The sequence below is a fragment of the Macaca mulatta genome, chromosome 9, assembly GCF_049350105.2.
Source record: "Macaca mulatta isolate MMU2019108-1 chromosome 9, T2T-MMU8v2.0, whole genome shotgun sequence".
Classification (NCBI taxonomy): domain Eukaryota; kingdom Metazoa; phylum Chordata; class Mammalia; order Primates; family Cercopithecidae; genus Macaca; species Macaca mulatta.
Window position 1 is genome coordinate 6,429,835 of NC_133414.1, and position 27,433 is coordinate 6,457,267.

At 46.6% G+C, this 27,433-nt stretch overlaps 1 protein-coding gene across 8 annotated transcripts; it reads left to right on the forward strand.

Moving 5' to 3' along the window:
* Positions 1–711: 711 nt before the first annotated feature.
* Positions 712–21,167, forward strand: AKR1E2 (aldo-keto reductase family 1 member E2). 8 transcript variants are annotated; one of them, XM_015146359.3, is made up of 10 exons: positions 741–1,356; positions 5,148–5,315; positions 7,755–7,871; positions 10,041–10,175; positions 11,817–11,939; positions 14,379–14,476; positions 16,438–16,510; positions 17,074–17,157; positions 20,247–20,329; positions 20,591–21,167. In XM_015146359.3, the coding sequence occupies exons 1-10, from the start codon at positions 1,246–1,248 to the stop codon at positions 20,631–20,633; spliced, it is 1,035 nt and encodes a 344-aa protein (XP_015001845.1). In that variant the 5' UTR covers positions 741–1,245; the 3' UTR covers positions 20,634–21,167.
* Positions 21,168–27,433: the final 6,266 nt, after the last annotated feature.

Consider the following 27,433-nt stretch of genomic DNA (forward strand, 5'->3'; position numbering starts at 1 on the left):
AGGCTGCAAGCAAGGACACCCCACTCCACATGCAGGGTTCGGCCTCTCCTGCACCACCCAGGACCCCCGCTGTCCTGCAAGCCCAGCTGCTCTGGGCCGGGAAGGACCCCAGGGACTGGAAGGCCTTTTCCAAGGGCACGGTGGGTCCCTGACGGGGAACCAAAGCCAGGCACGCTTCTCCCAGGCTGGGGGCCTCAGGGCACCTGAGAATGGCCATCCTTGGTACAAGGGGGTGGGGCCCCACTCCCGCGCGCCCTGTGGCCCAGGGGACGCAGGACTCTGCACCCTGACCCTAGAGCTTGCCCTAGGATGGCCCGGCCATGGAGATGCCCTGGAACGGTGAGGACTCTCTCCCCATCAGCCTAGCACCTCTGCCCTACCCTCAGTCGCGTGTGCACCCTGTGTGAGGCAGAAGGCAACCAGGACGTCACGCCTGCGTGAGCGGCAATGCCAGCCAATTGGAAAACCTTCCCCGCGCCTGCGTGGCTCTGCAAGCCAATCGAAAACTCCGTCGTGCATGCCGCCAGCCAATCAGGATGTCCAGAGCGCAGCGCCTCCAGCCATTTGAAACTCCCGCTGGCTCTGCGCCTCCAGCCAGTCAGGATGCCCGTCCTTGATAAAACCAGCCAGTCAGAGTGCCGGCCGCGCAACAGCAGCAGCCAGTCAGGAAGCCCAGCGTTCACGCTTCCAACCATTGTCGGACTGTCAACCGTCTCCAGGCGCTTCCAGCCAATCGCAGCCGCCCGTCGCCAGCGCGGCGGTAACTGGCGCGGCGTCTCTGGGTAGTCGCGTGCGGGGCGGCGGGGCGGCGGGCGGCGGCCATGGGAGATATCCCCGCCGTGGGCCTCAGCTGCTGGAAGGTGACGCGGACGCGGCAGGGAGGCGCGCCGAACCTAGGGGAGCGCGGGACTTGGGGGCGCCCGACGGGGTCCAGGCCGGGGCCGGGGAGAAGTGTGGCGGCCTCCCCTCCGCCTGGCCGGCGCCCGCCCACCGCCCACACGCGGCCGGGCCTGGCCTTTCCTAAAACCGAGTCGGTGTTGCCCGCGGAGGCGCTCTCCGCGCAAGCGGGGACTGCGGCAGCCACGCGTCAGACTCGGGGGCTGCAGCCGCGGCGTTGGGCCGAGCTGCTCGGTGGAGAGGCCGAGCCCCTGTAGTCACTCAGAGCTGGAGCGGGGATGCAGAGTGGAGGCCTTGGCGGCGCTGGACTCAGCCTGAGCAGGGAACCTCGAAGCCTCCTCTCCAGTCATGAGAGAAAGAAAAGTTGGGGCCCGGCGCGGGGTGCGGGCTTGGAATCCCAGTACTTTGGGAGGCCGAGGCGGTAGGATCGCCCGAGCTCAGGAGTTCAAGACCAGCCAGGTCAACATGGCGAAACCCTGTGTCTACCAAAAATGAACAAATCAACTGGGCTTGAGGGGTGCGCGGCTGTGGTCCCAGCTACTCAGGAGGCTGAGGTGGGAGGATCACTGGAGCCCAGGAAGTCGAGGCTGCAGTGAGCTTTGATGGCGCCACTGGACTCCAGCCTGGGGCACAGAGCCAGACCTTGCTGGGGAAAAAAAAAAAAAAAAAGGAAAATTGGAATTGCTGATTAGGCTTTAAAGGAAACTTTGGGACCTCATGTTCCTCCCTGTTTAGAAGTAGCCCGTCCAGATGCCTGAGAAAAAGGACATATTATCGCTCTGTGCATTTATGGGGGGCACTGCAATGTTTTGAGACGTGTGTACAATTGCAGCGTGGTTAAATCAAACTAATTAACATATCCATCACTTCTCTCAGGTATTATTGTTTGTGGTGAGATGCTTGAAATGTCTTATTTTGAAATACACGTGTAGTAAATTATTGTTGACCTTTGGCATCCTAGTGTGCAGTAAGTCTTAAAAGCTGTGTCTCCTGTGTGTTTGAAACTTTGTACCGTTTGATGAGCAACTCTCCATTCCCTCCTTCCTCACCTCCCCCAGCCCCAGCCTCTTATAACCACCATTCTATTCTATGACCTTTCTCTACTTTGAACTCAATTCCTGCCAGTGATTTGAGACAGCACTAAAAAGCGTTTAAAATTTCATCTTTTTTTTTTAAAGCTAAACTTCATTGTTGATAAAAGCTATAAGAAGTCACATAGGAAGTTAGTTACTGAGGAGTCAGAATGCTCAAGTTCTGCTCATGAAAATATTATTTAAATTATTTCTCCTACTTGCTTACCAACTCTTAGAGGCTAGGAGTGTCATTCTGTTCATATTGGTTCTCAGCATCTAGTAAAGGACGTGCATCTGGCAGCCATTCATTCAGGAAGCACTTGATGGATTAAACTGTTGAGTCTCTTGCTTCCCTTTACTTATGCAACAATTTGGTGCAGGAGTCCAGACTTCTGTGCACACAGGATAAGGAAAAATTAGTGAAAACTCTGCTTAAGCGGTCAAAATATTCTATTTCTTTCTTGGACTACAGGTGCATCAAATTGGATTAATCACAATCACTCATCACTGGTCTATGCAAAGGCTTATTTTTACTTGGCTATTTTTAATAGTGAATGAACATCACAGATCTATCAGTTATCTGTTGCCCCAGAAATGCTGCATCAATGGCCAAACACCAGACCTTGGTGGTGTACAGCAGCAAGTGTGTACCTCCTGCATGGGAGGTCAGGAGAGCAGCTCTGTGGACCTTAGCTGGGCTCCTTCACTTGGGAGTTGGCTGGTCTCAGTTGGGATGGTTGGGGCCACTCCACTTGGCTCCACACACCTCCTGTCCTCATGCGGCTAGTTAGGGAGTGTTCTCAAGATGATGACTGAAGCACAAGAGAGCCAGGGGAGCCGTGAGATGTCTGGAGACCTCAGCCTGGGCTCTTCATTATTAGGGGCCATTTGATCCATCTGTGTGCCTGATCGGCGCTGTCTTAATTACTACAGTTCCTTGATAAGCCCTCATACCTAGTAGGGCAGGTCACCTCTCTTTGCTCTTGTAGATTTACAGTGTACAATTTGATGAGTTTTGACAGATGCGTGTACCTGGGTCCTGGCTTTTTATTTTGGCACCTTACTCTCCACTGTAAGTTTTAGAACTAGCTTACAAGTTTCCGTGGAAAACTTTATTGGGGTTTTGATTGGAACTACATTAAATCCGTCGACCAACTTGGAGATAATTGACATCTTTGTAATATTAAATCTAACTTTTCTACAAGCATGATATTCTTCTCCGTTAATAAATTGTCCTAAATATGATTCATTTCTAACATATTTTCATATGGTTGTATAGTTTTTCCTGAGGAGAATATATGTCTTTTGTTGGAATTATTCTTGGGTTCTTGATAGTGTGTTATACTACTGGAAATTATATTTCTCTGAAATTACGTTTTCTACTTGTTTCACCTGCTATATTCATTACACTTCCAGCCACTTTACTAAACTGTACTATTATTTCTGTTAATTTGCCTTACGTTTGTTTGAATTTTCTACACAAATGATCATATCATCAGCAAATAATGGCAGTTTACTTTCCTTTTTTTCCAGTCTTTAAGCTTAAAATTGCTGCTTCTTAGTTGTTTAGGTGCTTCTGGAAAGCACCTCCAGCACAGTGGCTGTTCTTGTTTTGTACCTGATTTTAAAGGATGTAGGATGGGTTTTTTTAAATATTGATACTCTATCAGATTAATTTTTTCCCCCAACTTACTGGGAATTTAGATTTTGAATCTAAACTGGTATTGAATCTTAACAAATATTGATTGAGATTACTTTTGTTTTTGTATTTTAATCTGTTAATATTGATGAATTACAGATTTTCTAATAACAAACCATCCTTAGATGTCTGAGATACACTCAACATGGGTATGGTATATTATCTTTTCATAAATATTGTTGCATCCAATTTGCTTTTATTTTACTTAAGAATTTTGCAACGGTATTCACGAATAAGATGAATGTGTAACTTTTAATATTTTTGTCTGATTTTGATTTCAAGGTTATGCTGGTTTTGTAGAATGAGTTGAGATAAGTCCGTCTTTTTCTGTCGTTTGCAAGTTTATGTTAAACTGAGATGATTTCTTGAACATTTTATGAAACTTTGGTGGTTTTCTCTTTTTTTTCAAATTACTTCCTTTCTCTAATTATGTAACTATTCAAGCTTTATTCTTGAGTTAAATTTTTCTAGGAATTTTCCCATTTTATATCATTTTTCCAAATTATTGACATATAGTTTTTGGTAATATTTTCTTTTAAGTCCATTTTATCTGCATGTTTTACTTTCTATTCATGTCAGTTTTTTGAAAAATTGGCCTCTTCATCAACCTGACCAGAAGTCTGTTTATTTTACTGAAGTTTTTCCAAGAACTGACGTCTGGTTTTGTTGATCTTCTCTGTTACATCTTTGTTTCTATTTTATTGATGTTATTCTTAATCATATTTTTATCTTTCCATTCAATTTCTTGGGTTCTTTTTCTAACTTAAGATGGATACTTGGTTCATTAGCTTTCAACCACTCTGAATCTGTTGCCCATAAAATGAAGATAATTATGCTGCTTTAACTTCTAGGATTACTGTGAAGCTCCAATGAGAAAGTGCTTTGTGAACTATAAAGCCCTTGTCAGTCTTCTGTTTAATGTGATTGCAAGCCCACCCACCCCCATGGTCTTCCCTAGTTCTAGTTCCTTCCCTTGCCTGAGCTTCATTTAGAGTGACTCTTCTCTTTTCTAAACTACCTTATGGCTTATAGCATCATACATTCATTTGGGTTTGTTATATGCTTCTTTTTGAATGGATACCTTCATGTGAGTCTACACCTCAACCTTTATTATTGGACGCTGTGGAATCTGAGTGTACAGGATGAATCTTAAGCCTCTTTGCATCTCAGTTATTATTCATTCTACACTTTTTTATTGCTTTGATCATTCAGAAAGCACACCATGTAGCTCAGTTTTCTGCAGACACTAAAAATAACCTATAGTTTTTTTCCCAAAATATGTAAAGGAATTGGAACTTAGATTATTCATAAATTACTTCATAACTCTGACATTACCTGTTTTTAGACTGATTATACTAGTACCAAATTAGTGACTTAATTTTGTATGTATTATGTGGTCCACATGCTTGGGTTAAAGGGGAGATTTGTGTTGGGTTCCTCTGACTGTGGGAAGACACTTTGTTTTGTTGGTTTTGCAGGCTTCTCCGGGGAAAGTGACTGAGGCAGTGAAAGTAGCCATTGACGCAGGGTACCGGCACTTCAACTGTGCTTACTTTTACCACAACGAGAAGGAGGTTGGAGCAGGGATCCGTTACAAGATCAAGGAAGGAGCCGTAAGACGGGAGGATCTGTTCATTGCCAGTAAGGTAAGGCTTCTCTGTGCAAGGCTGGCAGAGCTTGGGTAATGCTACATCTCGGGAGGGCTTTCTACTTTCTTTATGGGAGTTGATGACTTTGTTTCATACTTGAATCAGAATAAACAAGAATATTCACAGCTTCATGAGCATGCTGAATTATATTGTGTGCAGGTTGGTTTCATATTATTTACTTGGTCATTCAGGTAGGAGTACACAGATACCCCCAATTAACAATACATTATCAAAATTGATTTAGTAATGGACACTTTGGCTACACTGGTGAGTAGGACAAAGTCCTAGCCCTCATGAAGTCTGTTTACACAGTGATTCCTAAATTCAGAATCACTGGGGTGATTGTTAAATGCAGATTCCAAATTGTACCGCACGTCTGCTGAAGGAGAAACTCTGGGTGTGGAGGGAGCAGCTTGAGCGCAGGCATAAGGCAGGAAGCAGCATGGCAGGTGCAGGGATTTGTAAGAAGCTTGGTGCATTAGTCCATTCTCACGCTGCTGTTAGAACATACCTGGGACTGGGTAGTTTATAAAGAAAAAGAGGTTTAATGGACTTACAGTTTCACTTGGCTGGGGAGGCCTCACAATCATGACAAAAGGCGAAAGAGGAACAAAGGCACGTCTTACATGGTGGCAGACAAAAGAACGTGTACAGGGGAACTGCCCTTTATACCATCAGGTCTCATGAGACTTATTCACTATCACCAGAACAGCACAGGAAAAACCTGCCCCCATGATTCAGTTACCTCCCAGTGGGTGCCTCCTATGACAGGTAGGGATTATGGGAGCTACAATTCAAGATGAGATTTGGCTGGAGACACAGCCAAACCAAATCACTTGGTCTCTCTGGACCACATGATGTCAGGCTGCAGGAGTAACGAGAAGTGAGGCTGAGTAGTGGATGGGCTGGGCCATGGAAGTTCAGCTGTGCCCTGTCAGTAGCTGTGCTTTTTCCTAGAGACAGGAGCCCTGTTTGGTTTTTAAGTAGGGCAGCTTGTATCATATGTGAGTGCAACTTGTGTTGTGTATAGGATATTTTAGTAGGTGAAAGGAGCTTGCATTTGAGGCAGAGGCAGGAGGCCAGGTAGGAGACATTAACAGCAGTGCAGGTGGAAGATGGTGAAGGCCTGCACTGGCACAGTGGGTGAAGGAGGGAGAAGAGGAAATGGATGTGGAGGGTAATTGGGAGGCAGGCCCTGTGGAAGACGCAGAGTGGACTACGATAGTGGAGAATTCAAGAATTCCTTTGCTTTTGATTTGGAAGCGGAATGTTAAGACCATGAGTATTAGGGATTTCATGACTCAGGCTCACAGCTTCATTATTTATAAAATGAGACTTTGGATTTGAGAATTTCCTGAGTAACTTCCCAGCTAAAATTTCATACCTCAGGATTCAATGTTGTTTCTATAGTTGAATTGCCTTCTGTTTTACTTTATGGAAGTTAATGTTCTTCAGTCACCATTGCTATCTGCACTAGAGCAGAGGGTGGTAAGAGAGCAGCCTTGGTGTGTGTTTGGCCAAGCGGCGAGAATATCTTCTGAATAGTCCAGGTAGGGAAGTGAGCAACTGGAGATTTCTGAGGCTCGCCCTGCAATGTGGAGCAAGTTGCTTCTGTGTGGATCATAGTCAGCAGTGGAAATATGTTCATTATTTTGGAAATTTGGAAAAGTTACAGAAATGTAATTAGAAATAAATAAATCACACATATACACACCACATAGAGACAACTGTGATTAACAGTGGAATACATTTACTTCCAGCATTCGTTTTTTTATTTTTCTGAAGATACTGTGCTCGTTTGTTTCCATTTATTTGATTGCCCTTTCTTTTACTTTCATTTAACTTATCATTTTTGTTTTTTCCTTGCTGTGACAGAGCCTTCAGGTTAGCTTATGTCACAGTCAATAAAAGTATAATGAGGGGAAAATCACAAGTTTTTCTGCTTAATGGGAGTGTGGAAGGAAATAGCTAAAAGAAGTAAGGCAGTGTGAGTTAACTCACCTGTAGGCTAACCCACATGGTTACAGTGCCTTAGGAACAGAGAACCCTTAATGCGGAGTCTGTGTAAATGAGAAACACAAGATAGAGACTTCTGATTTTTCATCATGTCTTTTCTGCCTGCAGGAATTTCACTTTCGTTTTTGTTTTTGATCCCAAGGGATCCAAATAACCACCAAATATTTCTTGGATTCCTGAGCTTCCCTTGAGGGGGAGTCAGGCAGAAGGAGTTCAGCTTTGGAGCCTCTCCCTGCAGGTGTCCTGGAACTCTTCTGAGGATAATGTCCCTGTCCTCCCGTCAGAACCTGCCATGTTGTATTTGTGGTCATCTCAACTCGGCTATTTTCGGTCCGAGACAGTAGCTTTGTGGGGCTATAGAACGGGTGCCATGCTGGCTCTGGGTGGGCATGTGTGACACTGGTCCCCTTTCCTTTGTAGCTGTGGTGCACCTGCCACAAGAAGTCCTTAGTGAAAACAGCATGCAGAAGGAGTCTAAAGGCCTTGAAGCTGAACTATTTGGACCTCTACCTCATACACTGGCCCATGGGTTTCAAGGTACCATTGAGTAGGTAGTTCATTCCGCGGTTTGCAGGACCTTCCTCCCCGTGGTTACACCCTGTCTTGCGGTGGGGAGAGCATGTACCAGCAATCAGGGCCGGGGTTCCCAGGCCGCACCTGCCACATGCTAGCTGTGGCATTTGGGCAGTCTCTGGGCCTCAGTTAAGGCTTGACCTCTGAGGCCCCCACAGGTCTGTCTTTTAAGCCAGTCACTTTTTTTCCAAGCCAAGAGAGCAGCAGGTTTTCTTCCCTTAGGTTTTTAGGTGAAAGCAGCGATCAGATGAGGAAATACTGCTGCTCAGAGAAAGTTCCCAGTGAATTCCTAGGCCTTGTCTCTGCTTGCAGGTTCTGTTCTCTTTGGAGAGTAAATGCTGTTTTGCAATATGAGAGATAATTGCTTGTTCACCTGCAGCAGGGTCCGGTGGGTTATGATGGTAGTTGACTTTTCCACTTGGTTTTATTCTCTTAATTGCTTCACAGTGTTTCTGGAGCACGCATCTGAGCCATGGCTCTGCCACTAAGCTACCCTAGTCTAGCCGTGCGGCTTCCCTACTCTAGGCAACCTGCTTCTGTCTCACACAGGTCCTGGCCAGGATGTCCCTGCACATTTGCCCCGGGCTGTGATGACAGCCTGCCTGGGCGAGGGCCTGGTCACACAGTTGACACCTGTGAAATAGAGAAGCCCTTCCAGGGATGTTCTTCCTACAATGGAATGGGTGCCTGCTGCTCAGGAGTCTTTTACAAACCAACCTGTGAGAAGTTCTCTTTATGCTGCCACACTGTTGGCTACTGTTTTAGAGTAAAATAACAAAAAACACTTCATTCCTTGCACAGCTTTACTTAACTAAGGCTTTGTATCTAGTTTCCATAAATGATGTGGGCAGCTGTCCATTAGTCACACTGACTAAGAGTGAAAGATAGCCAGAGGGCAAAACCAGAGTGATGTCTGTGTCTTGAAATTCGCTGCATGCAGAAAATCATAATTAAAACAATGGCTATAGCTATATTACACTCAATGCCAGCCAGCATTGTTTTAATTATGTACCCAGAACTATTTTAGGTGCTTTACACATATTCATTTAATTCTCATGACAGTTCTACAGAGTTGACACTATTAACATCCCTTTTGGAGAGATGATAAAACTAAGACACAGAACGTTGAAGGTTTAAGTTAGATTATTGGAGCCCAGAAGTATATGCTCAGGTCAGACATTTGTTACACTTTGCTTGCCCTCATCCTTTAGCAGATTCCTGTCTTTGGATTTCTGGGTGGTAGAAAAGGAAGAGGTCTCAGATCACCCAGCAAATTACAGAGGAGGATAATGCAGCATCGTCAGCATGTCTTCTGGCCAGTAGGAACTGCTAGGCCTTGTGTGATGCTGGACAATTAGATCAGAGACCAACTATGAGTCCCGGGCTGCAATTTTGTGGAGGCTTGGATAAATGTCAACATGGGATGTGGCTTTAAAGCGAGACTGTTCATTACTTCAGCTCATCATGGAAAATGCCTCTTGCATGTGGACCAGGCTGGAACATGTGACATTTTTCCACTGTTGCTTAGGAGTGTGATTAGGTGTCATTAAATAATGACATTCACCATTAACACGCCATGTGGAGTGCATGAGGGAGGTAGCTGGACTGCACATCAGTGCTGCTCTGAAGGGTGACTTTAGGGTCTCGCCCTTTCAAGGTGTCTTTCTCTGCCCCTACCTGCTGTGTACCTTTGTATACTCATTCCTCACCTGTCATCATCATGGGGATTCTAAGAAAAGAAGACAAGACCCTAACAGTGGAGGTAGGAGAGGGTTGACTGGGCCCTATAAGACATGAAGAAAATGCATTCCTCACGCATTCTTTACCCGAAATTAGTAAACTGTTTTCTGGAGGCGATGGGAGAGGACAGCCTTGCATCAGTGAGAATACGGGGTCTTCCTTTCCCATCTCGTGAGAGATGGACAGGGAACATCAGGCTGGCAGAGGCTTTGCCAGCCATCCAGTCCATCAGCCATTGGTCTTTTCTTAGAAAGGTGAAGACTGGGCCTGGTCACATGGCCAGGCTGGGGTTGCTTAGTGACAGGGCCGTGGCTTGGATGCAGGTCTCCTGACACATGTTTGTTTGTTTGTTTGTTTGTGTTTTTCACACATCTCAATTGTCCTTCTTCACAGCCTCCTCATCCAGAATGGATCATGAGCTGCAGTGAACTTTCCTTTTGCCTCTCACATCCTGGAGTGCACGACTTGCCTCTGGACGAGAGCGACATGGTCATCCCTGGTGACACGGACTTCCTGGACACGTGGGAGGTGAGCTGAGCCATACCACCAGGCAGCCTCATCCTGTGTGGGTCTCCACCCAGGATGCAGTGAGCCCCGAGCTACTTGTGTTCAAAGACATCAAGGTTGTCTTCCTGAGATGTGGAGTTTGCAGAACAAACAAGGAACCAATACCCAAAGAACTCAGAGACCTCAGTGACTTTCTTGTTACCTTTGGTTTGGTGTAGTGCAGCCCTCTTGATACATTATTTAAGGGGTAGCTCATTATAGACCTCACGTTTTTTCTCAAATATTTATTTTTTGATTAAAAAACCGTATTTCTTTCAGAAAATGCAGGAGAGTTCTTTCATATCAAACTAACATCAAAAAATTTATTTTCCCGGTACCCAGCAGTTACCACTGTTAATGTTTTAAGTTTCTTTTTCTCTCAGGCATTTCAGAGTGATGAAGTTGGCAGCATGGAAGCTCAGGCTGGGGAGGCTAGACCAGTGTTGGGGAAGGTTACCAAGTGTCAGCCCATTTCCAGAGTTGAGACCAAAAACAGCCCTTTACTGCAGGGGCTTGCAGTAAAGTCTTGAGCAGGAAATTAAGGAGGTGGTGGTTCCTGGAAGTTGACCCACAGGCTGGCGTGGGTCTCAGACTTGGGCTCCAGCATGGCTGACAGAGCACGTCTGGTCTTATGGTCTTGCTAACCAGCATGTGGGATGGGACGTCACATTTGAGGCCCAAGAAGAAAGTAAGCTTAAGCTTAAGCATGCTGAGGTTAGGACAGAGCTTGCTGGGTGAAGCTCTCCAGGAAGGAGGCCAGAGGGAACCCTCGAACAGGGAGGAGTCCCAGGCTAGGCTCCCCCGATCAGTAGAAGACAAAGACTGCCCTAAGGTATCTGCAATGTCAGGACCAAGGCCCATGGGCCTCAACCCTTTCTGTCACACTGTTTTATGTCCTAAAAGATCTGGGTTAAACTCTAGGGTGCTCATGTAGCACCAGCGAGGTTCCGGTGATTGTTGCAGAGTTGAGGCAGTAACTGACTGCTGCGTGTTGGCCCATTGGTCACTCAGGACTTGCTGCTGACTACGGACCCTGGCACGAAGCCATGCTCTTCCTGAAGCTCAGGGGCAGCCTGGCTTGCTGGTCAGTAACCAGCTCAGAGCTTTAGGTTGCTCTGCCCAAAAGTTCCTTAAAATAGTAAGTGGAGAAGGTGGGATAGGAGAATGATGATGCATCTGTGTGCTTAAGAAGGTCAATGTCTCAGTGGAAAGAAAGGTGAACAAATAAAATCCGCAGCAGACATGCTGGCCAGACATCAGGAGGAATAGGAACAAGAAGAGCTCACACGTGTCGAGTGCTGGACGCCAGCCTTAGATGACGCATTCTGTGATTCCACATAACCCCTAAACATCCCCGTGGCACAGGTAGTGTCGCCCTGTCCTGAAGCTGAGAAAACTGGGGCCAAGTGAGGTCATGCAACTTGCCCAGCATCCCCTAGCCAGGAAAGATGGGACTGGAATCAGACCTTGAGTGCAGAAATGCTTTTGAAGCTTCAAGTAAAATATTATAAAAATATTGGGTGCAACCAGTTTTAGAATACCATACAGAACTGCTGAGGGACATAGATTGTCAGTGCAGTAGACAGAAGCTTCACACCCAGCGGAGTCATTGTTCTGTTATAGGCCATGGAGGACCTGGTGATCACCGGGCTGGTGAAGAACATCGGAGTGTCAAACTTCAACCATGAGCAACTTGAGAGGCTTTTGAATAAGCCTGGGTTGAGGTTCAAGCCTGTAACCAACCAGGTAAGCCGATGGAAGCATCAGAGAGTTTAACTTGTGTGGCTGGTCCACCAGCTGCCACTTCTGTAGGGCTCTTCTGGAAATGGGAGGATGGGTGAAGCACAAAACAGGCCTATTCTCCTCTGCCAGCACTCAGAATGGTGACTAAAGGCAGCAGCTAGCCAAGTGGCTTTCTTGAAGGTGCGTCTGGGTAGGTGGTACTGTTGGCAGGCAGGGCATGAGCTGGCACTTGGCCCTCCATGTGCGGTACAGGCAGGTCACCAGGTGTGCTCAGAAGTGGTTAGGGTCCTGGCAGGGGCCTCACCCTCATTCGGGAGCATGGATCTCCCCTCCGTCTCTTCCCAGCCTGCAACCTGCAGCAAGAAAGAGTGGATGACCAGATGGCTTCACGCCAGGCTCACAGGCTGCTGAAGCTGACGCAGGCACTTCGTTTTTTTTTTGTTTTTTTTTGTTTTTTTTTTTTTTTTTTTGAGACGGAGTCTCACTCTGTTGCCCAGGCTGGAGTGCAGTGGCGCGATCTCGGCTCACTGCAAGCTCCGCCTCCCGGGTTCCCGCCATTCTCCTGCCTCAGCCTCCTGAGTAGCTGGGACTACAGGCGCCCACCACCACGCCTGGCTAATTTTTTGTATTTTTAGTAGAGACGGGGTTTCACTGTGGTCTCGATCTCCTGACCTTGTGATCCGCCCGTCTCGGCCTCCCAAAGTGCTGGGATTACAGGCTTGAGCCACCGCGCCCGGCCGGCACTTCGTTTTTTAATGCAGAGAAAAGACTTGTGGGGAAAGAACTACTGTATTTTCTAGACTAGCTTTGTATGTTCAAAGATCATTTATACGGTACTTAAGCTTTTTATTGAAGAGTAGAAGTGCACATGTGAAAATGGAACTGTATACATTCTCATAAACTGAGCATAGCTCTGGGACCAGCATCCAGCTCAGTAAACAGCACATCCAGTGACCCTGTAACCCCTGCCGAGCACAGCATCGTTCCCATTCCCAGCAGCTGGGATTCACTTCAGAGCTTTACACAGATAAAATAATGATGTGGCATAAACCCCTCTGTGCTCACCGCTTTCACACAGCGCTGTGTTTGTGTGCATGGGATTGTAGATAGTGCTGTCTTATTTCTTGTGGTATTCTGTTTTGTGAATTAACCACAATTGAGTTATCCATTCTGCTGTTAATGAGTACTTGGACAGTTTCCAGTTTGGGACTATTAAGAATAGAGCATCACGTTCTATTTTTTAAAATAAATAACGCTTTTTAAAAAAGTTCTATACAGAATAGATGCACAAAAGTGTGCGAATCATAAAAGGCATACATAACTTGATGAATTTTTGCAAGTGAACAAACTCAAGTATTCAGCACCCAGAACAAGGAAAAGGCCCTCAGCCATTCAGTAGCTCCCCTGGGTCCTGTTGTGGCCGCCAACATGAAGAGCAACCTGGCTTCTGACCCAGCTTCTAATGTAGTTTAACTTTGCCTTGTATACAATCCTATGTACGTAAGTTTTTATATATGTTTATATGGATAGTAGCTTCCGTTTTGTGTCAGTTTTTGTAGTTGTTCAGCACTTTAAATACCTGGGAATGGTTATGGCATAGTCTGAGTAGACAAGGTGGAGTGGAGGGTCTGCTTTCTGATAGGATGATGGACACCCAGGAACACAGGATTCAGAAGGCTCCAGAAGGCTGGCATCTCTTGGAGGCTTTCCAAAGAGGCTGATCTTGATGAGTGTGGCATGTTCCTGAGAGCAAAAGCACTATTCATAGTTCTCTGTAATTTACACTAAATATTTATTTTAAATATCCCTATAACCTGGAATTATATATGAGAGTTTGGAGAATGTGCAAGAGACAGTGATCCTGCTCTCTAGCTGCTTAAAATGATCATTCAAGTCACCGGTAGCAGGTGTTTGTCACATGTAGTTCCTCAATTTGATTCATTTACTCAGTGGATGTATTTTTAGCATTCCTACGTGTCTACATTGTTCTTAGTGTTGGCAAGACATTATGAACAAAACAAATTCAAACAAAAATCTCTATCTTCATGAGGCTTATATCTTGGTGACCACAGAAAGACAATAAGCAAATAGTAAAAGTGATAGTGATAGGTGCTGTAGAGGAAAATAAAGGCCTGGGGAGATGGGAGCTATGGAGTGTTACAGTCTTCACTTGAGTGCTCCGGGAAGGCCCCGCAGAGCAGGTGGTATTGGAACATTCAGATGATGTAGGCGTCCCCAAGGCCATGGACTCAGAGACCATGACAGCCGCTGGCCTCTTGGAGATTGCTCTGTCCAGCCTCCTCACAACAGAAACACTTATGCCTGGAGCTGGCCCCCATGGCTACTCAGTGACAGCCAAGACTTTGACGCAGGTCTTCTCTTGTAGAGCTTTTCTTGAACACCAGTGGTCTGAATTTTATGTAAGCTGTGATTCTGTTATAGATTGAGTGCCACCCATATCTTACTCAGAAGAATCTGATCAGTTTTTGCCAATCCAGAGGTGTGTCCGTGACTGCTTACCGTCCTCTTGGTGGCTCGTGGTAAGGATACATCAATGGTGTGTTAGTCAGAGTCCGACTGGGAAGTAGGTGCCACCTTCTCATTTCCTTGGGATGATTGAGGGAGGATTTAACGGAGATTTTGACAGGGTGTGGAGGGATGGGACCACAGGGGGCTGTCCACACCTCTCAAGCCTGGGGTTGAAGACATGGCTTATTATTGGAAGCCAGGGAGTGGCTGTGAGTGGACTGCCATGGGAGGGGCAGGACCTCTTCAGGGACATAAACCAGCCTGGAGTGACCTCTTTGCTGAGTTCCCCACCAGGGCGTCAGTCCCCTTCTGACCTCCTGACAAGGATGCTCCCCAGGTCTCTCCGTGGTTGGATGAGGCACAGCCTGCTGTCATCCTTACCCAGGCCCTGCAGCTGTTCTGTGCTCCCTCGATCAGCTAAGGGACCTCCAGCCATTCAGCCACCTTAACCAGAAGCTTGGAAATCATCCGTCCCCACATCCCTAGTCCAATCCAGCACCAAAGTCTGTTGATTATTCTGCCAGGAGAAGTTGGACTTTGTGTCATGATTTCATTTCTGCCATCACTGTCACTGCCTTAGTTAAGTAGAATTCCCGAGGTCCTTAGAGGAGCCCCTCGGCTCCCTCCCTGGCCCCCTCTATTCCAACCCATTGCTCCCAGAGGAAGCTGAAAGGAGCTGTCTCTTTCCTTTCCTGTGATCGTATCACTTTCCTGGGAAAAATTACTCAGGTCTTGGTGTGGCCTGTGAGATGCAGCCAGCCTGACCTCTGCCCGCCTCTGGCCTCATTCGTCCCTATCCCTGTGAACATCCTGGGCTTCAGCCACATGAAGCTGTTATGGGGTCCTTGGATAGAACATGTTTTCTCACCTCTGTGCCTTTGCAAATACAGTTCTCTTTACCCACAAATCTTTTTTTTTTTAATCTGGCAAACTCCAGTTTCTAATTTAAGGTTCAGTCCAGTCCAGCATCATCTCCTCCAGGAAGCCCTCCTGACCCCTCATTTATGTTTCTTACACAGCCCCTGTCACATTGTCTTGTGATTTTCTTCTCAGTCTCTTCCACTAGTGAAAGCAACCAGCGTGCAGGTATCTTATTTATTCTTCTCTTCCCAGCTCCTAGCTCAGCACCTGGGAAACATTGGGAACCCCCAAAAGGCTGAAATTACTTGACTTTTATCACCTGTGTGTTTTCCTTGTGAAGTGGGGCATGTGTGTTTGAACTTGGTACCAGCTGGAAAGTCCCTAGAAGGCTGGGTCCGTTCCATAGCTGAGCTTTGGGGTAGAGGATCCTCTAATGGAGTGAGTCAGGGAGCTCTCAGACTGACTGGGGCGGGCCACTGTGCGCTCTGTTTGGTTCCTTCAGGAGACCTTGAGGATAATAATAGCACAATGCCTGAAACAGGGTGATGGCTCAGTACACACTTGTTGAAAAAATGAATCCTTAGAGTTCTCAGGGCCCACCCGAGCCTGAACAGAGGATGCATAGAGACTCTATGATCATCTTCAAAACCACTTTTAAAGGTTCCACATGCTCACAGTATTCACTTTTTAGTGGTATTTTGGGTGAACTTTTCTGAAAGTATCATCATCAACAAATACCGATTTGCAGCGCTGTGCCAGGGCGTACAGTAGAAGCTGCGAAGTCAGAGAGCCCTGAGAGTCAGGGGGCGTCAAAGCCTGAGAGCCCACTGGCTGCGTGCGCTGACATGGCCACCTGGTTCTTGAGGAAAAGCACAAAATACACATGAAAAGTGATGTTATGTAGCCCTGTTCACCGAAGTGTTAGCAGTGGTTATCTCCAGACTAGAACTGTGGGGTGATGTGCTTTTCTGCATTTAAAAATTTCCTATGGTCAGCATGTGTCATGATCAGAAAATAAATCTTTCATTTTGGACAAAGATTTCTTCTTTCTAAAGAAAGGGACATCCATGTTGGATCTCCTGGCTCACCCCCCTGTGCTGTGTCTCTCTAGTGAAGGGGTTGACCTGATAGATGACCCTGTGATCCAGAGGATTGCAAAGGAACACAGCAAGTCTCCTGCTCAGGTACTGAGGGAGGGCTGTTCCGAGCCAGGTGGGGTTCTCTGACGACTTCACATCCTTGCGGAGTCCTGGGGCTTGGCAGGTCCCAGGAAGGGATTGGCTCACCCAGGTGAGTCTATGACTCATTAGACCCTCCCAGCGTTCAGCAGAAGTTGGTCTGCAGCCCCATTCCCAGTCACTCAAGCCATGTACTCTTGTCTCCAAGCCTGTCTAGACTCAGAGGAAGAGCTTCCAGGCCTCCCTCTGCCCCACCACCTGCATGCATGGTTAGTATGAGATGGAACAGAAAAGTTATTTAGTCTAGTCTTCTTTGTTCTAACATCTAGTGGGAGGGCTGGGCGCATGTTAAGGAATTCTCATTAAGCAGATTCTGTTGACCTCCTCCTTGGGCTGATGGCTGTCATTACCAACATACTGACAGAGCTGCTCAGTAAATGCCAGTAACAGTAACTGCTGTCATTGACTCTTGGACTCTTACTGCACCATAAAACTCACGGTGTTAGCAAATAACTTAGACTACATGGGATTTCCCTTTGTGTGATAGTAGACTTTTTGTTTCCTTGCAGATCTTGATCCGATTTCAAATCCAGAGGAATGTGATAGTGATCCCCGGATCTATCACCCCAAGTCACATTAAAGAGAATATCCAGGTAGGTGTTTTCCTTCTTTCATTTAGAGGATTTCAGATCGTGTGTTAGATGGGAAGGGATGACTGCTGTGGCACACGGCCTCAGGATCGCGGGGCTCGATGCAGCAGGGTCCTCTGCCTCTGCACTGCGGGTGTTGGTGGTTGACCTTTCACTCAGCGATCCAAGGACCCAGGCTCCTTCCATCTTAGGGCCCTCTCTCCCCTAGGGTGTTGGTGTCTTCTCCATCCAGCCCAAGATGAGGAAGGAGGGAAGAGCATCTTAGTGGAAACATTTGTATGGGCAAGGCTTGAGCATGTGCATCAGTCACATGGCTGCGCTGGCCCGCAGGGGAGGCTGGGTGTCTCCTAAGCATGTGCTCAGGAGAAAGGGGAGGCAGTTGGTGGACAGGGTGCCACCTTCTGTCGCGTGGAGGTGTGCCCACATGGCCTGAGGGCACTGCTTTGAGTTGTGTGGGAAGGGTCTGGTCCTGACTCCTGTCTAGTGACTTCCGAGAGGCAGGAGTGAAGACTGGCGTGTGAAATCTATTTTTGGAGCTATGTGAAGGAACTATGTGTGGTTTCAACCCTGACGACATAGTCTATAACCCAGTCAGGGTCATGGACTTGGGATTCCCACAGGCCCACTCACAATTTAACTGCTGCATAACCTCTCTAAGCCTTCGTTTCTTCATTAGAGCACCCTCTGATAGGATCACTGTGAGGGTGAAATGTAATGATATAGTGAAGGGGTGGCATAGTGCCTGGCTTATGGAAGTACCTGATGCTCTTAGCTGCCAGTCACCCCCAGTCACGGATGTCACCCGTAACGATCTCACAGGCAATGACAGGCATTGGTGGCAGCCCACAGCCATTGATCATTTCGGCACAGGTGTGTGTGAGCCTGGGGCCAGCTGCACAGCTGCATTTCCATAGACAGCATGTGCCCAGGAGTGTCCCTCTGGGTGTCCGAACTGCCTATGAGCTCCACGAGGCACTGCTGCATCCTCAGGGCTCTGTTTGGTTGTGCCAAGCAAGCATTGCCACCGGAGTTTATTGACTGACCCATCTGTAGCAGTGCCTGTGCCCTCAGTCTCACTGTGCATGCCAAGCTGGCTGCCGGTGGGCATAGCCCTGCCATTGACAGGAGAGACAGGCCACCCACGATGGGAGGACCCGGGGATGGGCAGGCTCCTCAGGGTATCCACAGCGCTCTTCCTGCTGGGCCCTTGTCCAGCTCACCTGCTCCCCGCATGCACTTCTCTTCTTTCTCAGGCATCCTGCTCTTTGAATAGCCCAGAGCAGCTCTGGGTGACCAGCCAACCTTAAACCTGAAAAGTGTGGATTTGGCTGAGCTGTAAACTCAGTTCTCTCCAATGGCTATTGACAGGCCTCTTGGAATGAGGCTGCAGGTCTCTTGTAGTGGTTAGAATTTAGCATTGCTGACTGACTGGCATCTGCTCCACATGGGGGCCTGGTCTAAGGTGCCCTCTGTGCCCTGCAGGGCAGCTAGGATTGCCCCTGGGAGGACATAGGCTGGGGATGATTATCTGACCCTCCCATGGGAGGAGCCACTGAGTAAGCAACTCAGCAGGTGGCAGGGGGCCGCATCTGCCCCAGTTCTGCCCTCGTGGCTCTCAGTGCCTGGGATGGGATCCCCATGGCCTAGTGGCAGTGAATGTGAAACAGGGACCTCAGACCCAGCTGAGATGCTCCCATTCCTCTATTAGGTCTGCTACACACTGAGGGGAAATGCCATCCCCAGGCAGTGAGACAGGACCAGGCTGACATGAGACCTGAGGGCCAAAGCAGAAGTGACAAAGCAAAGCTAAGGGCTGAGCACAGAGAGCAGCAGCGGGTTAGGAGGGGCTGGAGGAAGTGCTCATGCTGTCAGGAGGAGGTGGGAGCCGGGGAGAAGAAAGACACCCAGTGGCACAGGCACAGGGCTCCCAGTGCAGGGTGCTGCCCCAGCCCGCCTCCTGTGGCCCCAGTGCCTCTCAGAACTGCTGCTGCAAGGCTGCCTGCCCTTTATAGGGACTCTTCTAGAACTGCTCACGATTCCCTTTAAACCCAAGAATCCCCCTACCCCAGCCCCAGCACTCCTCACTCCCTCCAGATGACACGCTGAGGCTACTTTCTCCTGGCCTCAGGAGGGGGAGGCTCTTGTGGGGGAGAGGCTGAGGTTCTCCAGGTCCTTGCACTGGAATCACTCAGTGCACCCCTCCTCCTACCGCAAGACAGCCACTCTGCCAGGCCAGGGTGGGCGCTGATGCTGTAGCCATGGGTCCTATTCCTCAGTGTGTGGGGACAACAAAAGGGGAGGGACGGGCAGAAAAGAATACTGTTTTCAAGGAAGAAAAATGGATCACTCAGAAAACTTACTCTGTGATATGGTACCGTTAGAGTTCATAGTCCCAGGGCCAAGTGGGTCCTTAGTTGGCAGGTGTATGGAACAAATGGTTTTGTTGGGTTTTTGAGGGGTAGCAGAGTCAGTGGGAAAAATTCTGTGCCTTTTTTTTTTTTTTTTTTTTGAGATAGAGTTTCACTCTGTCATCCAAGCTGGAGTACAGTGGTAGTGTGATCTCGGCTCACTGCAACCTCCACCTCCTGGGTTCAAGCGGTTCTCCTGCCGCAGCCTCCTGAGTAGCTGGGACTAGACACACATGCCACCTCATCCGGCTCATTTTTTTATTTTCAGTAAAGATGGAGTTTCACCATATTGGCCAGGCTGGTCTCCAACTCCTGACCTTGTGATCCGCCCATCTTGGCCTCCAAGTGCTGGGATTAGAGTGAGCCACCGCACCCAGCCGCCATACCTTTTAACTATTCCCACTTGTCCTTTATTCCACTAAGATGAGTGCAGTATATATTTCCATCTTTCCAAGGCTTCCTAAATGTAGCCAAGGCCAAGCCAGCACCAGTCACATGATCAAAATCAAAGGGCGTTTGGGGAATCCAGGCTGTGATTCAGGGAAGTTCCAAGTGTCTGATGAAGTGTTTGTTTCACATCTGTGTGTCCCTTGCAGGTCTAGCACACTGCTCTGTAGGCAACATGCGCTCCATGAAATGTGAATTAAAGTTGAGTTTTCTACAAACATTGTGTTTTGGTTCCAGGTGTTTGATTTTGAGTTAACACAGCACGATATGGATAACATCCTCAGCCTAGACAGGAATCTCCGACTGGCCACATTCCCCATGTAAATATGACTCCTTCTTTTAAAAATAGAGGGAAGAATGTACAGATTGGATGATTGGTGTCTGAATAGGTATTTATCATACACATTTTAAATTAATTAAACCTTCTCATTGTAATTCTTTTCCTGTTTGAAGGTGGGCCACTGAATGAAGCTAATTTCACGCACTGGGGAGTTTAAAAGTGTATAACTGTATCATTTAAAATGTTTCTCTTAAAAAATAATCACTCGTTTCTATTTTTGATTTGTTTTTCTGTTTTTCAGAACTAAAAATCACAAAGACTATCCTTTCCACATAGAATACTGAGGACAGCTTCCCATTCCTTGTTTCTGCTCAGCCCAGATGCACCAACGCCATTGGTGATGTTGACCCTTCTCTGTCATCATAGCGCCAGGGCAGCTGTGCCTGGGATGAGAGCCTCACAGTCAGGGGGGCTGCAAGAGCCGCCTTCTCTGACACATCTGGAGAATTGAGTGTGTTCTAAGTGAAGGCAATGGGGTTTCTCCAGGACAGCCTGTGTGGCCTCTACTCTGAAAAAAGACACTGATGATTCCGATCAATGAAATTTGCCTTCACATTTTAAGAAAACTTTATCTTACGGAATTATTGAAGCCATCTGCAGAGCTGAGGAAACAGTGTAATGTGTCTCTGCCCCATTGCCCAGCTCCACCAATTGTGCCCCAGGCCAGCCCGTGTCACCTTCACTTCCTTCTCTGCCCTGCCAATGACCCCCAGGTTATTCTAAAGCGGAGTCCTTCCCTTCCCCCATTGGAAAGTGAAATGGGGTAAGTCTGGGACACTGTCAGAGTTCAATAAAGAGGCTTTTTTCTTCCTTAAAAATCTGAATTTTTTTTTTTTGGAGACAGTCTCACTATGTCTCCCAGGCTGGAGTATAGTCAAGTGATCTCGGCTCACTGCAACCCCCGCCTCCTGGGCTTAAGTGATCCTCCTGCCTCAGCCTCCCAAGTAGCTGGTTAATTCCTAAATACTAGTTATTAATGTGGTCTTCTGATAAGTCAGATTATACCTGGGGAACCCCCATAGCGGATATGAAACACAGTTCACTTCCTCACATCCGCTCATTCAGCCTGTTTAGATTCATGTATCAGAAGGAGGCCCTGCAGAGCATGGTGTTCATGCCCAGGCGTTGGTAGAGGGTATGGTTTAATGGACTTCGTATGGTCCAGACGCTGTGATCCCTGTCCTTGCTGTCTGCTCAGCGAATCTGGCCTAGCTCCTGTACCCTGGGATTCACATGAATCTCCAGGGATATAACTTCTCAACTCATAGGCCCTTGGCTGCTATTCAAAATGAATTAAGCCAGAAGGAAATTGATGTCTGCTCCATGGTCTCTTCCCACTTCCTGCGTTCCCCACCTCAGCCTCCATACGAGCCTCTCATTTCCTCCTCATATCAGGGAAGATATGGAGGTGTTGCCCAGTGGCTGAAGGGGACTATTTGGGGACAGTACCCTCCACATCACTTCCCATTTTCACTTTATCACAGGCAGGCCAGCTGAGTCAGATATGTGGGTTCTGCAGATAAAAGCTGTGCCTTTCTAGCTCTGTGATTCTGAGCAGACTGCCTCACCTCCCAGCCCTCAGTGTCCTTGTCCACTCAATGGAGGAACTGCAGCACCTCCCGGTTGTGGAGACAGTGTCTGGCCCAGGATATGTCCCAGCAAGAATGCATTGTTGCTACGACCAGTATCATTGCCATTGCCTTGTTCCTCAGTTTCTCATCCACCTCCCTGCCCAGCCTTCCAGATGTTCAGGGGCATGTAGGAACCTTCTAGCTTGGCCTCAAGAGAGGACTTCGCTGCAGGCGTCCCAAAACGAAAAGACATGTGACTGGTGCAAGAGCTTCATGGGAGCCTCACCCTCGTGGGAGTAGGATTGAGGGTGAGGTATCATGGTTTGACCAAATTTCCAAGGGGCGTTTAATCGGAAGACTGTTTACAAAGGACGCAGGAAATGGGAGGGTCTTTGGACCTTCCTGTGATCAGGCCCTGCTCCACCACTATGGACCTTTAATTTTTCCATGTTCATGACTCCTTATCATTCATTAGCTGTGTGACTTTGTGCAAATTCCTTAACTTCTTAAACCTTTAAACTCTTTGTCACTGTCTGCCTAGAAGTGTTAGGATTCAGTGGCACAGTGCACATGCAGCAGGTGACAGTCATCTGCATGTAGCACTCCTGTGAACATGTGCGTGTGTAGGTGTGTGACTTGTATTTTATCTCCCACAGAGTCAAAAATCTAACTGCTGTTTTGTGAATTTTCCTTGTCACTTATACCTAAACCGTCGTTCATTGACCTTAAAAGTAGAGAGTAGAATGGTGGTTGCCAGAGGCTGGGGAGCGCAGGGGTGGATGGCTGATGAGAGGTTAGTCAGCAAGGACAAAGTTGCAGTTGGGAGGAATGAGCCCCAGCGCTCCATTGCACAGTAACACAAGTTGGTTAACAATAATAGGTCATGTGTCTCATGATAGCTGGCCAATGAGGATCCACTACGGTATTTGCATTTCATGGATTTACTTCCAACAGGCATGAAAACTGAGTGAAGCCGACCACCAGGTGGCGCTGGGAAGCACTTAATGTTCCAGTGCATCTGCGACTCTTAACAGGAGATGGCGGGCTTTTACTGTCTGATTTTAAGACGTCTTCAACTTTGCACAGTCACAGTGAGGAAGGAAGCAATGGATAGTAAAAATAAGCAAACACTGGGCAATTGCAGAGCTTAAAAAGTGTCACAGAGGTTATGCAGCCTCATTCTTGAGCAGTATTTCCCAGTTCCCTTTTCAGATGGTAATTGATAACTCGGTCCCTCTTGTCTGTTCATCCTGAGTGGAGCTGACAAGCCGTCGCCTTCCTCGGTTCCCTGCTTTTCTCTAGGAAATGTGACTTCTGTGTAAGTTCTTCCCCAGTCTGGGGCCTGGAGATCAAGGTCCATAGAGGATGTGTAAACGTGTGCCCTTAAGGGACCCTCTGCGTCAAATGATTGCGGGCATCTCTCCTGACTTTAAGACTGGGAGATACTCAGATACTCGTTTCAGTAGCTGCTTCTCCTCATTGGCACTTACTTTATTTGAATGGAAAATCCAAGGATAAGTGGCAATCAAAGGCTTAAAAAGCTGGAAACAGATTCAGGAGGTGTGGATGGGCATCAAATGGGCATCAAGGAGCAAGAGACCTTAGGGAGGATGGCAGGGGCTCACTGACTGATGGCAGGGACTCGCTGACTGATGGCAGTTTATGTTTGATTGTTCTGAGAAACTGCAAACTGTTTCCGAAAGTGCACAGGCTTACAGTCTCATCAGCAATGTGCGAAGTTCCGGTTTCTCCGCACCCTCGCCAGCATTAGTTTTGGTCTGCTCCTGTTGTTGTTACAGCTATTTTAGTGGGTGTTAAATGGTGTCTCATTGTGGATTTAATTACAATTCCTTACTGCCTAATGATCTGAGCATCTTTTCATGTGCTTATTGGCCATTTGTATGTCTTTTGTGAAATCCCCCATGGCATTCCTATGGATTCACTGTGGTGCCGCAGGGTGACTATGTGCACAGTCTTAGAACTGTGCATTTAGACACTATTTGTTAGTTCTCAACTTTAATCAATGATAAAATTTGCATTTTGGCATATTTTTATTTCTCCGTCTTTTCTCTTTCTTCCATTTCTTCGTTTCTTCACACAGACATCTAATATGCACCTTAAACTTTATGTGTCTGAAACAATGCTTCAAGCACAACCCCAGCTCTCCAACGAGCTTTCTTTATTGTTATTCCTTAGTTATAAAGATGAGGAAGACTGGGTCTTGCCCTTAAACACCCAAGTTGAAATGGGACAGGCAAGCATGTGGAGGTGATCACAGTACAGTGACATGTGACTGGCTCTGGCTGGGTTTGGACACATTTTCATTTTATATCATGAAATTGATCAAGACCCTGCGTCTTCATTGTGTTTCCTTTTTCTTGTTATGCAGCATATTTTCACAAGACTGGATTCTTTCACGTACCCATACACTGGGGCAAATCAACTATCCAGACCTAGGTTAGCAACATTAGATGAGTGACATCCACCGTGCCGTGGTCATTGTCACTCCTGGTTGGATTCTGCCCTGGGCAGAGAGGGCTAGTGGGTGTGACTCTAGGCCCAGTTTCCATGGCCTGGCAGTCCTCACTAGGAGGCCAGTGCTGGACTGGAAGCCTGTCTTCACCAACTGGTTTCTGGTGCTTTGAACACATGGAGATCAAGGAAAACTACAATTTTTAGTGTGCATTTCTGTCACATATGGCCTCTGTCACTTAGAATTATATCCGTGCTCCAACACCAATCCCTCCCTAACATTAGCTAGTTCTAACACGATGCTTTCTGTGTGCCAGGTACTATTCTATAAGTATGTTACACATTTTAACTCAGTCTTCACAGAAAGGTAGGATTTACCATGATTTCCATTTTATAGATGAAATAACCAAGGAATAGAGAAGTTAAGTAAATTACCCACAAATACCCAGATAGTAAAGTGATGTAAGTAGAATTTGACTCGGGAAATCTGGCTTCAGAGGCTGGGCTCTTAGTTACCATGTGGGAAACGGTTAACTATGCACTTTTTATGTTGAAATTAATCTTTTTAAACTATGTAAATAAGAGGGTGATTCTTGGTGTTGATCTCCTGAGAAGATAGGACATATTCCACCCCCCAGGACTGGCATGTGGCCCAGTGGCAGTGCCAGAACCTTTGAACACACAGCTCTATTCCATGTGACACCAGTGGAAAACGAAGCATTTCTTGGCAGTGTTGATGAGTATTTGGATGAAAAAAAACAGAAGAGCTCATTAAACCTGTAAAACTCTGTTCCAGAGGTGACCAGCATTACTTCCCCTGGGAAATCACTGAAAAACAATTACCCTGAGACACAGATTGGTGAGTCACATGAATTCAAGCCATTCTATGCTTAATTTACTTCCAGCCCTGATTTTAAACAGAGGAAGTATATTTAAACCCAGAAGGAGATACGGAAACAGCAGTTTCTTGGCTAGAAAAATTAGCATCTCTAGGGAGAAGTGGAAAAGTCTCAAACAGCTGAAGAGCGTGAAAAAGGCTCCTTCTCTTGTCAAGATAGATCACAGCCCTCGTTAGTGAAGAAGATTCTACAGGCAGAAAGGGCCCTGAACAAATGCCCGGCAGCAACAGAAACTGTGGTGCAATTAATTCTTGTAAAAAGTAAGATAGAAGTAGCTCCATCAATGGAAGGAGAATACAGTTAGCTAGAGACTACCTAAAACAAGAGAATCTCTGAAATTAAGTTAGATTAAGTTGGATTGAGTAGTGACAGCTGCAGGGACAGACCTTCACCACTGTGCCACCCCACCGGGTGTCTAATGAATTTATGTGAAGCAGGTTAGGAAAATTGGCAAGCAGAAAATACAACAGAGATGGATGGGCAAGGTCTGCTGGAATTGCTACTGCTTTTTTATTTTCATTTTATTTTGTTGTTCTAAAAATATTTTATTTTATTTTATTGGCTTACATGGCAGAAATTTGTTTTCTCACAGTTTTGGAGGCCAGAAGTCTAGGGTCAAGGTGTTAACAGATTTGATTTCTTCTAAGGCCTCTCTCCAGAACTTTTCCTTCTGTGTCCTCAGGTGGTCTTCCTTCTGTGTGAGTCTTGAGGGCTATTTTAAAGCCGAAGAGATAAAAGAGGTTGTGGGGCTATGTCTTAAGACAAAAGAACATTTAGGAAACCTCAGGAAATGATCAGAGGGGGATAGATGTTACTAGAAGAAACAAATAAATTGGATTCAATTAAGAGTTGGAATCATTTACAAAGCAATGGGGAAAGTAAGCCAGTAAGCCCCTAAAAACTATTGTAGCATATAATAACCACAGCCAAACTCTCATAATATATTCCCCAAGACAAAAGATAAATATGTACAAGATTGGCATTGTTTTATATGTTTGCAAACTTCTTTAATGTCTGGCTTAGTAGATCTCAAATCTGAGTCTGCATTCAATCAAAATGTCTTGGCTAAACTTCATGAACAAACCCCAGCCTCACAAATTAGTAATTGGAAAAAGGAGGCATATTTAGAGCTTTTTCAGATAATTGTATTTCTTTGATACAATAAGAAACAGTAGTTTGTTTAAGGTTAATTGCAATGAGGAACTTGTTGCCAAGAAAAAAAAAAAAAAAAGCCAAACTCTGTAAAATATCTGAAGGGATTTATTCTAAGCCAAATGTGAGAACCATGACCCATGACACAGCCTCAGGAGATTCTGAGTACATGTGCCCATTGTGGTTTGGTTACAGCTTAGTTTCATATGTTTTAGGGAGACATAAGACACCAGTCAGTATATGTGAGGTATACTTTGGTTTGGTCTGGAAACATGGAACAACTGAAAGTGGGGACAACTGTCAGAGGAATTTAAACCAGAGCAACTCCACCTTGAATAGGAGCTGAGTAAAATGAGGCTGAGACCTATTGGGCTGCATTCCCAGATATTTAAGACATTCTAAGTCACAGGATGAGGTAGGAGGTTGCACAAAATACAGATCATAAAGACCTTGCTGATAAAACACGTTGCAATAAATCCCCCAAAACCAAGATGGTGATGAGAGTGACCTCTGGTCGTCCTCAATGCTATACTCCCACCAGTGCTATGGCAGTTTACAATGCCATGGCAATGCAGGGAGTTGCCCTATATGGTCTAAAAAGGGGAGCAGAAATAATCCACTCCTTGTTTAGCGTATCATCAGGAAATAACCATAAAACTGGGCAGCCAGCAGTCCTTGAGGCTGCTGTCTATGGAGTAGCCATTCTTTTACTCCTTTACTGTTTGTTTTGTTTTGTTTTCTTGGTTTGTTTGTTTGTTTTTGAGACAGAGTCATGCTGTGTTGCCCAGGCTGGAGTACAGTTGCATGATCTCGACTCACTGCAACCTCCACCTCCTGGGTTCAAGTGATTCTTCTGCCTCAGCCTCCTGAGTGTCTGGGACTACGGGTGCATGCCACCACATCCAGCTAATTTTTGTATTTCTAGTAGAGGTGGGGTTTCAACATCTTGACCAGGCTGGTCTTTAACTCCTGACCTCATGATCCACCCAC

Coding starts and splice junctions, on each gene's coding strand:
- AKR1E2 (XM_015146359.3), top strand. CDS start 1,246: ATGAGAGAAAGAAAAGTTGGGGCCCGGCGCGGGGTGCGGGCTTGGAAT. Junction 16,511..17,073: donor ACAGCAAGTCTCCTGCTCAG/GTACTGAGGGAG, acceptor GTTTCCTTGCAG/ATCTTGATCCGATTTCAAAT. Junction 20,330..20,590: donor CGACTGGCCACATTCCCCAT/GTAAATATGACT, acceptor TCTGTTTTTCAG/AACTAAAAATCACAAAGACT.